General features: G+C 49.4%; 1 protein-coding gene and 1 pseudogene across 1 annotated transcript in view; one reads left to right on the forward strand and one right to left on the reverse strand.

Moving 5' to 3' along the window:
* Nucleotides 1-16,495, reverse strand: part of DNAH17 (dynein axonemal heavy chain 17) — a 118,845-nt gene that overhangs the window by 9,752 nt on the left and 92,598 nt on the right. Inside the window, exons 71-74 of the mRNA XM_053570537.1 lie at nucleotides 8,993-9,141; nucleotides 8,071-8,198; nucleotides 7,089-7,316; nucleotides 4,565-4,756 (exon numbers count right to left, since the gene is read on the reverse strand). Of these exons, the coding sequence (XP_053426512.1) occupies nucleotides 4,565-4,756; nucleotides 7,089-7,316; nucleotides 8,071-8,198; nucleotides 8,993-9,141 (697 nt within the window). The remainder of the gene's footprint in view (nucleotides 1-4,564; nucleotides 4,757-7,088; nucleotides 7,317-8,070; nucleotides 8,199-8,992; nucleotides 9,142-16,495) is intronic.
* Nucleotides 3-4,433, forward strand: LOC128570942 (exosome complex component RRP43-like; annotated as a pseudogene).

Consider the following 16,495-nt stretch of genomic DNA (forward strand, 5'->3'; position numbering starts at 1 on the left):
CCCCCATCTCTCCCTCTGTTACGGTTCATCATTGCCCCTTCACTTCCACTTTCAACAAGAGCAGTTTAATTCTGTGTGGCAGGTGCTCACTCAGGCCCTGTGTATGTCATGTCTTTGGCTGTGAGGTTGTCCCGTTGGTCATGTCTTCCAAACGTGTTGAGTGGGTCCTCCTCTGATCCCCTGACTGGTCTCAGCTCTGCATTTCGGGTGTATTACATCTTTCTGAGCAGCTCCTGTGCCTGAGGCCTCTGCAGTAGCACAGATGGCTGGGAGCATTGTGTGTCCGCATGCTCTGCCTGGTGTTCAGGCTCCTTGTCGTCAGGCCAGGTGGACTCCCAGGCCTTGTCTCTTGCTGTGTACGTCCACTCATCCTGCCAAAGGGCTGTTCCCACTGCCTCTGCTTCCTCGCCTTCTGGCACCTCAGCCCCTCCACTTCTCATTCTTCTGAGCCTGGTGCCTCTGTGGCATCTCTGCCTGCAGCCTCCATGTGCCCTGGCATGTAGCTTGTTTCCCGTACACGGTGCCCTCCCAGGGAAGTGCTGTGGAGCCACATACGTGATTCTCAGCTTTCTAGCAGCCACCAAAGGAGAGTAAGAAAATTGTGGCCACATGTAATTGGTATAAAGACTGCTAGTGTGTGCTTGCACATATAGCCCCCCTTGCTTTGTGTGGCTGTGGGCAGCCACGCCCTGGCAGTCCCGCGTGGGACCTTGTGGCTTGCAGTAGGCCTGTTCCCACTTTCATGCACCTACTTCCCCGAGGATTGCAGCTCCTTGAGGACAAGGTGAGCATTTATGTAATGTTGGGCCTTCCCCAGTGTCCTGCCCAAAAGAGTTTATCAAATTCCATCGAATTAAAGTTAATTGAATAAGAACTAGATTAATTGGGGCAGAAAGATGGAAGCTAGGTTCAAAACCCTGGAACCTGTGGAGTACTGCAGGGGATTTCTGGGCAAGAACTGCCGTCCTGATGGAAGGGAGGTTGGTGAATTCAGAACCACAACCGTCAACATAGGTTCAGTTGGTACTGGAGATGGTTCTGCTTTAGAGAAGCTGGGAAATACAGGAATTTGTCCAGTTAAAGCAGAATTTGCAGCACCACCAACAGATGCCCCTGATAAAAGGTGTGGTGTTCGTAATGTGGATCCACCCTTGTGTTCATGGAGATTTCAGTCTGGACCTCCCGGAGAGGAGGCCCGGGTGGCTAGCCACTCACTGCCCATGCCATTGAAAATTCACAGATAGGGGAGGCGCCTGTGGCTCAAAGGAGTAGGGCGCTGGCCCCATATGCTGGAGGTGGTGGGTTCAAACCCAGCCCTGGCCAAAAAACTGCAAAAAAAAGAAAAAAAAAAAAGAAAAAATTCACCGATAATTCAGAAAGAGGACTTACACATTTTTCCAGGAAAGCTTGCTTGGGTTCTATACTGGGCCATCATCTGCCTGGACTATGATGGAAACATTTTGGTTGCCTACACATTTGCTTTCTTAGCAGCTTTTAAAAACTGTGTAGTTGCCTGAAGTTACTGTAAATGAAGAAACTGCTTTAGGAGAAATTAATTTAAGGAAGAGTTATTTGAATATTAGAACTCATCCAGTTGTGACTTCCTTTGCTGTGTCTAATGACGTCTGCTGAGAGGAGCCGCTCCTGGCAGTGGGACTGTAACAGCAGCAGTGGACGAGGACGGCGTCTCTGCCGTCTGCACTAGCTAGCAGAAGCGGCTGAGCGGAGCTGAACTTCAGGACTGTACGAGTTGAGCAGTTACAGGACACAAAGAAATAAACTGATGGGTGAAGTAATTAAGAGTATGAAACCCAAATAGCCCCCATGTTTTCAAAATAGATTTGAAATTTGAAAATTGCATTTGTTGAGTGGCGCCTGTGGCTCAAAGGAGCAGGGCACTGGCCTCATATGCTGGAGGAGGCAGGTTCAAGCCCAGCCCCGGCCAAAGCTGTCAAAAAAAACTGCATTTGTTATACTGTGCACAAGCCTTTTATACTAAATAAATAACAAACTACATTCTTCTGGAAAAATAAAAACTAGGTTAGTCAATTATCTGGTTTAGTCTCATGAATTTTTACATAGAACATTGATATCCTCTAATTTGTCATTTTGTGACTTAAAAATTACTTTGCTTGAACATCTTGAGGATGTGTCGAGCTGCTTTTCCTACATCTTATTTGCTTCAGAGGCAGCTTCTATTTCCAGCGGGAGGGGTCGAGTGCTGCGGGCCTCTCCTTGGGAAGGCCTTTGTGGGTTTGTGTGTGTTCATAACCAACACCCCAGCTGATTTTTTGTCTCCTGACCTTGTGGGAAGCCCTGAACTACGTCCTCAGAGCGGGAGGGCTGAACGAAGCCCGGACTCAGCATCATGACGGGCGGTTCTCTGCGTCAGGCATGACCTATGGCTGTGAAGGGAGAGTGCAGGGAGCCAGGGTGAGTCTGCAAGGGAGAGAGGGGGCCTCTCCCAGGACATGAGCCCAGAGGAAGGAAAGGTCAGCCAGTGCAGGTTTCAGAACACTGCTTATCAGGACGTGGCCATCTCGAGCACACCATGTTCACTCCCACACGGGTCTCCAGCCAGCTGAAAATCCAAACGTGGAGAAAATGGCTCAGGAAATATTTTCAAGAAATTCTAGTGGAGACTGTTCCCTCACACTCATCCCCAGTGGTGATGAAAGTTCTTTACAGCATCTTGCGTGTGTTTTTTTGCGAATGTTGTAAGCTATGGACCTCACTTTAGATAAGACGTGCCGCATCCGTGCTGTCCCCAGCTTGTGAATGGGGACTGCCTTGCTTTCTCCCTGGTAGCAGCCATAGGCGTGTGGCCCACCTCGTGGGGACACGGGAGCTGGCCTCTGGCCCGCCTTCTCCAAGGCTGGTACTTTACCAGGGAAGTACACACCCAGTGTTCCAGGCCCGGCTTTGCTGACTGCACTCCTGAGAGGGAGGAGTCGGGAAGCTCCGCCTCAGCCTCCCAGGCAGGCTGGGTGCTTGCCTTTGTGGGTCAGCCCTGTGGCCTTCTCAGGCTGCCGTGGGGAGCACGTGCAGGGCTCATCCCTTGCTGAGCTCGAGCTTTATCACCAGTGGGTGGGAAGCACCAGGGGCTTTGAAGATTAGTGCTCCTAGGCTGGGCTGGGTGTACCTCACCCTTCCTCATCTAACCCCCACGTTTAGGGGGTATCATTCTCGCTCGAGGCAGTTGAGTGATTTGCTTTGAGGGCTCAGCCAGGGAGTGGCAGAGCAGGGCTTCAAACCCAGGCCCTTCTGGCATCAGTGCCATTTCCACCCTGTGATAATGGGGTGGGACCTCAGCTACCAGGGCCCTGGCAATGCTGCCCACGTCAGCACTGACATGTGAGCAGGCCGTCTGTGGGCCCCTCTATCTCTCGGTCTATGCGAAGGCACTTGGTGCTTGGGGAGCCACAGGCCTAGTTGCTGGTGATCTGGGAGCTGAGAGCAGGAGGCAAGGTTTACAGCGCATGGCTGCCCTCCACCTCCCTTGGGATGGCTCCTGTGTCATGCTAGGCTACCCGAATCTGATCCTGGTAAGATCCATGTGAGGCGGGGACTACAGTGCTGTCCAGTCTGGGGACAGGACTACCCTGAGTGGCTGGAGGACACCTGGCAAGGGGCTGTTGAGGGTACTCTGAGGGCCAAACCTGTGCCCTCTCCGGGTCTGTGGACCTCCCCGCTGCTCTCTCGGCAGTCCCTGCAGCAGCCTGTGCCCTCTCCGGGTCTGTGGACCTCCCCGCTGCTCTCTCGGCAGTCCCTGCAGCAGCCTGTGCCCTCTCCGGGTCTGTGGACCTCCCCGCTGCTCTCTCTGCAGTCCCTGCAGCAGTTTGCATTGCCCTGTATGCACATGTGCTCATTTCCATGGAAATGGACAGAAGTGGTCCCTTCTTTCCAAGGAGATTTTTGGCCTCTCTCCCTTCCTAAACCTTGGTTTCTGACCCCAGAACCTGGTGAGGCCTACAGCCCAGGAAGCCCTGCTTTGTCACACCATCAGGGGTGATGGGGTTCTTTAGAATTCCCCCAAGATGGGCAAGTGGCTGTGAGCTGATCCCATGGAGCACTGACAGGCTGAAACCGCAGGCAGCTGACACCTGCAGGAGGTGGTGGAAAAGGACGGATGATAATCTCTACACCAGGTTATTGAGAGCAGAGATGATACTGTTTTTCAGATTTCTTTTGGATTATGAAACCTGCATAACTTTTTTTTTTTTTCCTTTTTGAGACAGTTTCACTTTGTGCTCTGGGTAGTGTGCTGTGGTGTCACAGCTCACAGCAACCTCAAACTCCTTCTCTTTGCCTCAGCCTTCTGCATAGCTGGGACTACAGACGCCCGGCACATTACCTGGCTAGCTCTCTGTTTTGAGTAGAGACGGGGTCTTACTCTTGCTAAGGGGGGGTTTCAAACTCCTGAACTTAAGGGATCCACCTGCCTCGGCCTTCCAGAGTGCTGGGATTATAGGTGTGAGCCACTGCACCCAGCCTGCTTAACACGTCTTAAACATAAAAGGAAGGGAGGGAGAGGCACTGATTTGGGGGACATGCAGCCCCTCACCTTGGGGTTGGCCTCTAGGTAATTGTAGAGCACGTTGATGGAGATGGTGAGGTCCCCATTGTTGAAGGGGTACGACCGGTTCCAGCCCTGGGCACCAAACTTGCGCCTCTCGGCCACCACGGCATGGAAATAGCACAGGGCGAAGAGGATGCACTTGAACTCGATCTCTTTGGTGCACATCTCCAGGGTGTCCTACGGAAGGAGCCACATGTCCCGTCAGTGTGGAGGAAAGGGGAGACCTGTATGCAGAAATGCCCCCAAGTGGGACCAAGCCCAGTCTTGACGGCCTTGTCGGGGGTGGGTGGGGGGGTGGGAGCGTGGGATCCAAGCTGGTCTCTCTGAGAGCTGCCACAGGGAAAGCGCGTTTCACAGGAAGCTGTTTCCTTTTTTTCTTCAAGAAATGCAGTTTTATCACTTCTAAGTATTTATCACAAGTTGAATTATTAATACTGCTTCCTAATATCTGTCTAAATACTGGAGCCATGGAAAGAGTTTGCTAAGCCATCCTCACTACCCTCATAGGAAGCCTTTGCTAATTTTTTAAAAGAGTTTGAGATAGTGTTTGTATGTAAATGGTGAGAAATAGTGGTAATTATAGAGGAACATTATTGCTTCTATTTCTCTGCTGCCCCAGGCACCTGCAGCTTCTGTTCCCCTGTTCTGTGGCTTAGCCACCCTCTTCACTGGGCTCACCTAGCTAGCTGGGCGGTAGCTGTTCCCCTGGAGGAGGCGCCCTCCTAATTGCCCCTGTCACAGGGCTTTGTACTGCCCCAGAGGCTTCCTGCTGTGCCCCAACCTCATCTGTCACTGAGACTTTTGCAAAAGATAATAAAAATGAAATACTAAAGGAAACACAGACCGTGTGCTTGGATTCACAGCAGCACAAATTCTGCAAAGTTTACTGCCTGCCTCCTCTCAACTTCCCAGACTGCAGCGGGCCAGTGGCACCGCCCGTGGTGGGCCTGAGCAGCGTGGTCCCACAGCGTTTGCCACGCTGAGTGCCCCTCAGTAGACTAGGCTGGTTAGCCCGGGTCACGGGTCATCTGCCCTTCCCTCCAACAAGTGCCTCATTTTAAACATTGGTTTTTCGACTGTTCATTCTCTTCATGCCCAGACAATGGTGTGTCCTTAAACGGTTGGGAATCGTTAGTCCCTACCTATCTCAGATATTTCATAGGAATGTTTTTTTGAACACTACAACAGATAATGAAGTTGTGCATTCACAACAATACCCTAGGTATTACGGGAGAATGCCGAGTTTCACAACCTTGAGGTTGTAGCCTCCAATTGGGAGGTCCAGTGTGTATGTACAGAAAGTTCTAGTACAGAGCAGAAAATGATGAGGCACCCAAAGAATAAATGCACAGGTGTCCCAAAAGTCGCCCGTAAAGCTGCCATGCATAGAGAGCACGGGAAATTACAGTGAAACACATTTACTTACAAATAGTTATAAAATATTCTCTACCTGTTGGCCACCTCTTTGTAAATGAATATTTTGTAAATACAGCAGAACCTCCAAAGCTGACCACCTCCCAACACTCATCACCTCCTTAAGAGGACCTAATTGTCATAGACCAGACATGCACCATGTGTACGTATCAGTATGGTCGGCCTGGTTGCTTGCGTTGCCCACCTCTGCGTGGTGACCAGAGCGTTACAGTCCCTCGGGTGGTCACCTTACAGAGGCTTCACTTTGAAAGTACGTTAAGCTACCGTTTCCCATTTTCCCTGTGAATAGCAATTTCTGGGACACCCTGTAGGTGCTGAGGTGTGTAGAAAGCAGACGTTCCCGTGGAGGAGAATGTCCACAGAACCTTGAGGATCATGAGTTTTGGGTTGGAGGGAAGAGTCGGTGAGCACAGACTCCAGGCAGAGAGGGAGTGTAGAGGGGACCCAGCCAGTGGGCGCCTTGCTGCCGCTGTTCTGGAGACCTCCATCTCCATCCTGGGCAGCAGGAGGCCACTGCAGTGCTAGCAGAGGACCAGGCCACTGGGCGACTGGGTTTTGGCAGTGTTCCTCTGATGGGCAGTCAGGGCCGGGCCAAAGGTGAGGAAAACTGGTGGTGGAACCAGAGCCCAGAGCCCTGGCGGAGGCAGCTGCGCCATTTCCCCTGGGTCACCCGTCACCTCTAGCAGTGGGGTGGTTTGGCCCTGTGCATGTGCATAAGACTGTGGGGGTGGCAAGAGCGGTCAGCGGACACTGGGGTCCCTGTAAAGCTGAGTGACCTTCAGGGAGCCACTTGAGGGAACCTGACTTCACTTCCAGGACCCAGGAGTGACCCGTTCCTCAGAGTTGGAATTATTTGCATTTTCAGTCTTTTAGAACGTGTTGATTTTGTAACATGAGGGGTGTGTGTGTGTGTGTGTGTGTGCACGCGCGCGCGCGTGCTGGCTGGGGGTGCGTCTCCAGGGCTCAGAGTCCCCACCTCAGCTCTCAGAGCCAGCTCTTTTCTCTTGTCTGGGCCCCAGGGCTGCTGAGGGGACGGGGACAGGTGCAAGGCTGCTGGTGCTTAGCGCTGTCCCACCTGGGTGAAGAGGTCCAGGGCCTTGTGCAGGTTGGCATACATGCCCGTTGGGGGCTCGTTGGTGATCTTGATGGCGTTTTCCAGGATGCCCTGGGGGATGATGTGGGACTCGGGGCTGGGGGCCGGCTCCGCGCTGATGAACACACGGTAGTCCTCGTGGCTGCCGCTGCTGTAGCGCTCCACCTTCTTGTCCAGCGTGCCCAGCCAGCGGGCCACCAGGTGGATGTTCTGTGGCCGAGACCAGGAGTTAGCTGCCCTTGCATACTTCTCCTGCCCCTGGGCCTACAAGGACGGCCACTTGGCAGTGTCCCCTGGCATGGGCAAGGCTCTTCCCACCAGCAACTACACTCACCTGGTGCCTGGCACCACCCCCTACCTAACAAAGTGCCAGGTATGCAGAGGGTTTCTGGCCAAGCAGCTGAGGCACCAGAATTGGGTTTTTTGACTCAGTTAATTCAAAACCTCTAGCCTCATGGTAAATCCTTTTTGTCCTCCCCAGCCAAAGACTGAGATTATGTGGCCCCCCTTTCCTTAAAGCTGAGGTTCTTCCCACTAGGGCCAGGCTGGGCCCTATGGACCTGTGGCGACCAGGAAGCCCTCATGGGCAAGCTGGCAGCCAGGAAGGGTCTCTGGGAGTGTGCCTGGGGTGCTGTGGCCTTTGCTGCCTGCCTCAAGCTTCTGTCAACTTGTAGTTTGTTTATTAATAATATCTTTTTAGGGGTACTCTGGTATGTACCCCAGTGTCGTCCTCACCACTGGAAGAGTGCAGGCCATCACATGGATGTTCATGGCACCCCCACACCACCCGCTGACAGGGCAGAGCCAACACTTGGGGGGACCCCTCCTACAGTGGGCTGAAGGATTTCTGCCCCCAGTTATGAGCTCAGGTCCCATCTCCTGTGCCCTTCCTCGCCTTGCAGCCCATCCCGAGGCCGCCTCAGGGAGGGGAGCCCTTCCCCCAGAAGCGCCGGCCGCCTTGTACCTGCAGAATGACCCAGTGTCCACTCTCTGCGGCCACGTCCAGAGCGTTCTCGGCCACTACCTCTTGTCCCTGCCCCAGGGACACATTATGGAGTTTCCCATTGTCTATGGTAAATCCCAGCTTTTTCCCTAAAAGAAAAGAAAAATGGAAACACAAAGGATAATTAAACGACAGAAATTCGGGCCCTGGGACCGAGACTGGCGCCCCCTCTTTCCTTTAGTATGTAAAGCACGCGCCACGTGACACACAATTACCACTCAGTGACATTCCTTGCAGTATCTCACAGCCATCTGTCAGGGACACTGTCGTGGCCCCAGAGGGACTCCACGCGCCCCTTAAGCCGTCACCGCCATGCCCTCTCCCGCTCCGGGCCGGCCTGCTTCCTGTTGTGTGCTTTGCCTGTGGTGGACACTGTGCAGAGGACGTGTGTGACACGGGGCTTGGTATCTGCTTTCTGCCTCTCTGTATGTCGAGTGCTTGTCCGTGTTGTGGTGTCACTCCTCCACAGAGCAATGTCATCCGTTGTGCCACCAGCCTCACGTGTATGCCACTCACCAGCGGGTGGACGTGGGCGGTTTCTACTTTGTAGCTATTGCGAAAGGACACTTGCGTGCTTGTTTGGACACCTGTTTGCAGTTCTTTGGGGTGGTGTGTACCTAGGAGTGGAATTCCTGGGTCACGTGGTGATTCTGAGTGTAACTTACTGAGAAATTGCCACTGTTTTTCACAGCAGTGGCACCATCTTAGGCCCCTCCCAGCAAGGCGTGAGAGTTCCACTTTCTCCCGGTCCACACCAAGCTTTTTTGTTATGTTTTTGTTTTTGATACTTGCCATCCTGGGGGTGTGGTTTGCGTCTGCATTTCCCCATGACTGGTGATGCTGACGCCCCCTTTTGAGAACATCGCCTGCAGTCTGCACTTACCCAAGGCTTCCACATCTTTCAAGGGGTCTACCCCTGGGGAGAGGATGAAGAAGATTGGCGTGGAGGGGCTGCTCTCCTCATATGACTTAGAGAATTCAACGCTCCGGCCTTCCACAAACTTGCTGCCCATCTTCTCCTCCACAAAGTTCCTGAGGGCAATGTGCCTGGTGAGGCCTGAGGCAGTGGAAACCGTTCCTCAGACCAAGGGCAAGGGGCTGGGGAGGGCTGTGTCCCAGGCAGGTGTGCCACTTTCTTGGAGGAGTTTCTTCAACAGAGAAAGGTCTCTGTCAGGAAATCGAGGGGAGAGATGCAGGGGGGCACGTGTGTTTTCTGCCTTGGCTTTGTTTGTTAGGGGCCCCCTTCATCTCTTCCTTGGGGCAATCTGATCAGGTCAGGGTGGTGCTGTCCCACACGTCAAGCCAACTATGGGGCACTGAGAGGGAAGGGAGTTCAAATTACAACAGTTTGGGTGAGCCACACAACCCGGAGAATCAGAAAAATCAAAGTGACTTGAGACTATAGAAACACTTCTTGGTACCAAGCTGTAAACTCTTGCTAACTTGACCCCAGTAAGTCTGGCCTCAGCCGAGGCCCCAGATAATCTTCATTTGGAAAATCTACCATGGTTTCCCAGATGGTCTTTGGATTTGGGGTGTCTGCCTTTCTCCTGTGATCATGGATGGCTCCCCTTCTGTAGTCTGAATGAATCCTAAGTCTTAAAATTCATAATTTAGTGTCCAGCCTGGTCTCTGGAAGGAGCAGAGGTGAAGATCACACCCACGATGAGGACCTGCTTGTCCTTGGGCAGCTCAGCACTTGAGTGTCCTGAGCCACTTACAGGCCACCCAGCCTGCTCCAGCTCCTCCCAGATTCAACAAGTGGCTTTCTGGGGATGCCTCTATCTGTTATATATATACAAAAAAATTTTTTTGAGCTAGAGTCTCACTCTGTCACTGTGGCTAGAATGCCGTGGTGTCAACTTAGTTCACAGCAAACTTTTTTTTTTTTTTTTTGTAGAGATAGAGTCTCACTTTATGGCCCTCGGTAGAGTGCCGTGGCCTCACCCAGCTCACAGCAACCTCCAACTCCTGGGCCTAAGCGATTCTCTTGCCTCAGCCTCCCAAGTAGCTGGGACTACAGGCGCCCGCCACAACGCCCGGCTATTTTTTGGTTGCAGTTTGGCCGGAGCCGGGTTTGAACCCACCACCCTCGGTATATGGGGCCGGCGCCTTACCGACTGAGCCACAGGCGCCGCCTCACAGCAAACTCTTGACACATGCTCACCCCTTGAAGGCACAGCCAGTCGTACCCTCATTGGGTTCTGACATGCTCTCACTGCAGACCACCCTCATCTCGGTGGTTTCTTAGCCTCCCTGGTCTTTGGGAGCAAGAGGGCACAACCATCCTCATGGCTTGGTGCTGGGGAGCATTTCAGGGCCCCTTATCTCTTCCCCTGCATGGCCTTGGAAGCAAATTGATTCCACTAGCTTTGTCTGATCCCTGGACGCCCCAGGGGCCCTGGTGGCTGCTGGCTGTTGTCTCATTATGGTACTGATAGGAGCTGACCTCTTCAGGAGACCTATGCCCTGGCTGGGAGAGCCAGCGGGCGTGGGCTTCCTCTTCTAATGAGGTGAGATGACCTTTCCTCCTACCTCCTCCACCTTTACAGCATGTTATTTAAAAAAAAACAAATCCTCCTCCGTTTTGCTTATACTTTAAATTAAGGAAACCTTTTATCACAGCTGAAGATAGAAATTGGGACCTCTTGCCCTCCATCAGCTATACCAATCAAAATAAATGTAGCATTAACAAAGCAGCACTTGGAACCCCAGGCACCTTCTGTTCCCTGCCTCAGCCTTGGCTCCCTCAAGCGATCCTCCTGCCCCAGCCTCCTTTTTTTTCATTATTTAGAGAATACTTTATTAGCTTCTGTAATCAAATCCATGTAGATAAGACCTTCATATTTAATACAGTGCATTACCCCCGTATAAATGGAAAAAAGTTTAATGTTTCTAGACCAGTATGGCTGTTAATTTCTGTACAATGCCAGCTCAACACAGCCCCAGCCTCTTGAGTAGCTGCGACTATAGACACCTGCCACCATACCACCCAGCTGATTTTTCTATTTTTAGTAGAAATGGGGTCTTGCTCTTTCTCAGGCTGGTCTTGAACTCTTGAGCTCAAGCAATCTACCCTGCTCCGGCCCTCCAGAGTGCTGGGATTACAAGTGTGAGCCACACCTACCCTCTCTTATTCCTTTCCCTGTTCCAGCCTTATCTGGCTTCTATAGAGTTTCCTGAAACAACGCTGACACAAGGCAGGGGAGGAGGGGAGAGGGTAGGAGTTGCCCCTCCTACAGGCCCCCTATTCTGTTCAATCCAGGCCCCTGGACTGACTTAGAATGTGTATGTTGTGATCCTTGTCCAGGGAGGGACTTCTACAGTGTCCTAAGTCTCGCCCCTGGGCAGGGACAGAACAGAAGCACCTTTGCTAATTTCTTGGCCAGGACAAATGGCCATTCTCTGTGGGGCAGTTAACGTTTAACGATAAAGAATAACGTGTGCTTATTCCCAGCCAGGCTGCACTACCTCCTGCACTGTGTCCTTGGCAGAGGAACACGGGGGCCAGCTCCTAATGGCTTGTAATAAACCACTGGCAGCTCATACCTGGCCATGGGGGGAGTATTTATGCTACCAAAATTGGCTTGTGTGTATTTTTTTTTAAATTGTTTGGGATTCATTGAGGGTACAAAGAATTAGGTTACACTGATCACATTTGGTAGATAAAGTCTCTCTTACAATTGTGTCCCGCCCCACAGAGGTGTGCCATACACCGGGACCCTCTCCATCCTTGTCCTTCCTCCCCTCTCCCCACTTGCTCATTCCCCACCCCCACCTTTGTATTAGCTCATCTGCTGCCTTCATATTAGACTCGAGTACGTTGGATTCTTGCTTCTCCATTCTTGTGATGCTTTACTAAGAAAAATGTGTTCCACTTCCATCCAGGTTAATACAAAAGATGTAAAGTCTCCATCTTTTTTTTTTTTTTATTAAATCACAGCTGTGTACATTAATGCAATCGTGGGGTACGATGTGCTGGTTTTATATACAATTTGAAATATTTTCATCAAACTGGTTAACATAGAAGGCTCCATCTTTTTTAGTGGTGAAGAGTATTCCATGGTGTACATATACCACAGCTTGTTAATCCATTCCTGGGTTGGTGGGCATTTAGGCTGTTTCCACATTTTGGCGATTGTAAATTGAGCTGCAATAAACAGTCTAGTGCAAATGTCCTTATGATAAAATGATTTCTTTTTCTTCTGGGTAGATGCCTAGTATTGGGATTGCAGAATCAAATGGGAGGTCTAGTTTGAGTCCTTTGAGGAGTCTCCATACTTCCTTCCAAGAACGTTGTAATTAGTTTGCAGTCCCACCAGCAGTCTCTCCATATCCACACCAGCATCTGCAACTTTGGGACTTTGTAATGTGAGCTATTCTCACTGGGGTTAGGTGATATCTCAGGGTAGTTTTGATTTGTATTTCTCTGATGATTGGGGACAATGAGCATTTTTTCGTACGTTTGTTAGCCATTTGTCTTCCTTAGGGAAGACATGTCTATTCATGTCTCTTGCCAGTGATATATGGGATTGTTGGGTTTTTTTGTTGATTACTTTGAGTTCTCTATAGATCCTAGTTACCAAGCTTTTGTCTGATTCATAATATGCAAATATCCTTTCCCATTGTGTAGGTTGTCTGTTTGCTTTGGTTGTTGTCTTCTTAGCTGTGCAGAAGCTTTTCAGTTTAATTAAGTCTCATTTGTTTATTTTTGTTGTTGCAATTGCCATAGAAGTCTTCTTCATAAAATCTTTCCCCAGGCTGATATTTTTGAGTGTTTTCCCCACACTTTCTTTGGGGATTTTTATTGTGTCATGCCTCGGATTTAAATCTTTTATCCATCTTGAATAGTTTTTGTAAGTGGTGAGAGGTGCGGGTCCGGTTTTAGTCTTTTACACGTGGTTATCCAGTTCTCCCAACACCATTTATTGAATAGGGATTCTTTCTTCCAGTGTATGTTCTTGTTTGGTTTATCAAACATCAGCTGTAAGATGTTAGTTTCATCTCATAGTTTTCTATTTCATTCCAAATATCAATGTCTCTATTTTTGTGCCAATACCATGCTGTTTTGATCACTATGGCCTTGTAGTGTAGCTGAAAGTCTGGCAGGGTGATACCCCTGGCTTTGTTTTTATTGCTAAGAATTTCCCTGGGTATATAGGTTTTTTTCTGGTTCCATACAAAATGAAGAATTATTTTTTCCAATTCTTGAAAGTATGATGATGGTATTTTAAAGGGGATTGCATTGAATTTATAGATTGCTTTGGCTAGTATAGACATTTTGACAATGTTGACTCTTCCCAGCCATGAGCATGGTATGTTCTTCCAGGAACATACCTTCTGCTCTTTCTTTCTTTCTTTTTTTTTTTGAGACAGAATCTCAGGCTGTCACCCTGGGTAGAGGGCTGTGGCATCACAGCTCACAGCAACCTCCAACTGCTGGGCTTAAGCGAGTCTGTTGCCTCAGCCTCCCAAGTAGCTGGGACTACAGGCGCCCACCACAACGCCTGGCTATTTTTTGGTTGTGGTTGTCATTGTTGTTTGGCAGGCCCGGGTTGGATTTGAACCCACCAGCTCTGGTGTATGTGGCTGGCACCTTAGCTGCTTAAGCTACAGGTGCCAAGCCTCTTCTGCTATTTTTGTTTGTTTGTTTGTTTTTGTTTTCCTTTGTTTTGTTTTCATTGAGGCATTTTTGTTCAGTATGTATTGCATCCATAGAAAAAGAATCGCAGGATTTTCCCTCCTGTGTGTTTTCTTTTTGTGTCTTTGTGGTCCATGATGCCAGCTGAAGTTGTCAGTACAGTGAAACCAAACTGGCGGGATGGGAGCAGACAATTCTGCCATCTTTCTAGAGTTGCACAGCAAACCTGGGGCTGATTGCTCCACACTCGTTTAACCTGTCTGTGAGGTTTTCAACGATTTTCCCAGCTCTGCGATCATCGAGGATTTCAAATTCGCCAATGTAACAATGCTTCATCATCACAGCGGACAATGGGGTGGCATGGCACCTGTGGCTCAAAGGAGAAGGGCGCCGGTCCCATGTGCCGGAGGTGGTGGATTCAAGCCCAGCCCCGGCCCAAAAAGCAACCTCCAAGTCTTGGGCTTAAGCAATTCTCTTGCCTCAGCTTCCCGAGTAACTGGGCCTACTACGGGCGCCTGCCACAACACCCGGCTATTTTTGGTTGTAGTCAGCATTGTTGTCTGTCAGGGCCTGGGCTGGATTCGAACCCGCCAGGTCCAATACACGTGGGTGGTGCCCTAGCTGCTGAGTTACAGGCGCCGAGCCTGTTGATGCTCTTAAAGAGCATTCATGTGCACCGTTACGGTGGCACGCACAGAAAGACGGTGGGGGTGGGTGGGGGGCAGGCAGGACTGCTATTTTTGCCCTCTGCCCTAGACAGACAGCCTCTTCTGCTATTTTTTTTTCTGAGGGTTTCATAATTATCTTTGTAGAGGACATTCACCTCTTTTGGTTAGGTATATTCCTAGATATTTTATTTTATTTTTTTGAAGCTACTGTGAATGGAATTGTGTCCTTGATTAGCTTCTCATCTTGGCAGTTATTGGCATATAGAAAGGCTACTGATTTGTGGACATTGATTTTATGTCCTGAGACATTGCTATATTTTTTGATCACTTCCAGGAGTCTTGTGGTTGAGTCTTCGGGGTTCTCTAGGTACAAGATCATGTTGTTGACAAAGAGTAAGAGTTTGACCTCCTCTATCCCCATTTGCGTGCCCTTTACTTCCTTCTCTTGCCTGATGGTATTGGCTAGAACTTCAGCACTATGTTCAACAGTAGTTGCAATAGAGGACAACCTTGTCTGGTTCCAGTTCTAAGTGAAAAAGCTTTCAGTTTTACTCCATTTAGTGTAATATTAGCTGTGGGTTTGTTATAGATGACTTCGATCAGTTTAAGAAATGTGCCAGCTATGTCTATATTCTTAAGTGTTCTAATTAAAAAGGATGCTGAATTTTATCAAATGCTTTTTCCGCATCTGTTGAGAGGATCATATGGTCTTTGTTTTTGCTTCTGTTGATATGGCGAATTATGTTTATGGACTTGTTTATGTTAAATCAGCCGCATCCCTGGGATGAAACCTACTTGATTGTGATGAATAATTTTTTTAATGTGTAGCTGTACTTTATTGGCTAGGATTTTGTTGAGAATTTTTGCCTCTACATTCATGAGTGAAATTGCTCTGAAATTCTCCTTTTTAGTTGGGTCTTTTCCTGGTTTTGGTATCAGGGTGATGTTTGCTTCATAGAACATGGGAAGATTCCTTCCTTCTCAATTTTTTGTAATAATTTCTGCAGTATGAGGATAAGATCTTCTTTGAAGGCTGGAAAGAATTCTGGTGTGAAGCCATCTGGACCAGGGCATTTTTTTTGTTCTTGTTGTTGTTGGAGATCTTTTTATTTCTTCCATCTCATTTCTTGAAACCAATCTGTTTAAGAGATCTGTTTCTTCTTAATTAAGTCTAGGGAGAGGGTGTGATTCCAGATATTGATCAATTTCCTCCACATTATCAAATTTCTGGGCAGAGTTTCTTATATTACTCAGAGATGATCTCTTGGGTCTCTGTGGCATTTTTCGTTATTTCCCCTTTATCATTTCTTTTCTTTTCTTTTCTTTTTTTGTAGAGACAGAGTCTCACTGTACCTCCCTGGGGTAGAGTGCCATGGCGTCACATGGCTCACAGCAACCTCTAACTCTTGGGCTTACGCGATTCTCTTGCCTCAGCCTCCTGAGCAGCTGGGACTACAGGCGCCTGCCATAACGCCCGGCTATTTTTTTGTTGCAGTTTGGCCGGGGCTGGGTTTGAACCTGCCACCCTCGGCATATGGGGCCAGCGCCCCACTCACTGAGCCACAGGCGCTGCTCCCGGCTTTTTTTTTTGTTGGAGTTGTGTCGTTTAGCAGGCCCAGGCTGGGTTTGAACCTTCCAGCATTGGTGAATGTGGCCTGTGCCCTACCCACTGAGCTATGGGTGGCACCCTGAAATGTCTTCTTGTTGCATTGTTCCTTTGACCAGTTTAAAGTGTCTGTCTTTGTCTTTTTTAACTTTAGTTGCTTTAAATCCACTTGTATCTGAGAATAAGATTGCAACATCTCCTTTCTTCTGATTTCCATTTGCTTGAAATACTATTTTCCATCCCTTAACCCTGAGTCTTGATTTTTCCTTCAAGTCTAGTTGTGTCTCCTGGGAACAGCATATGGATGGTTTGTGCCTTTTTATCCAGTCAGACAGCCTGTGGCTCTTCAGTGGTGAATTCAGTTCATTGACTTTTTTTTTTTTTTTTTTTTTTTGAGACAGAGCCTCAAGCTGTCGTCCTGGGTAGAGTGCTGTGCCATCACAGCTCACAGCAACCTCCAACTCCTGGGCT

The sequence above is a fragment of the Nycticebus coucang genome, chromosome 18 (assembly GCF_027406575.1).
Source record: "Nycticebus coucang isolate mNycCou1 chromosome 18, mNycCou1.pri, whole genome shotgun sequence".
In the NCBI taxonomy this organism is placed as follows: Eukaryota; Metazoa; Chordata; class Mammalia; order Primates; family Lorisidae; genus Nycticebus; species Nycticebus coucang.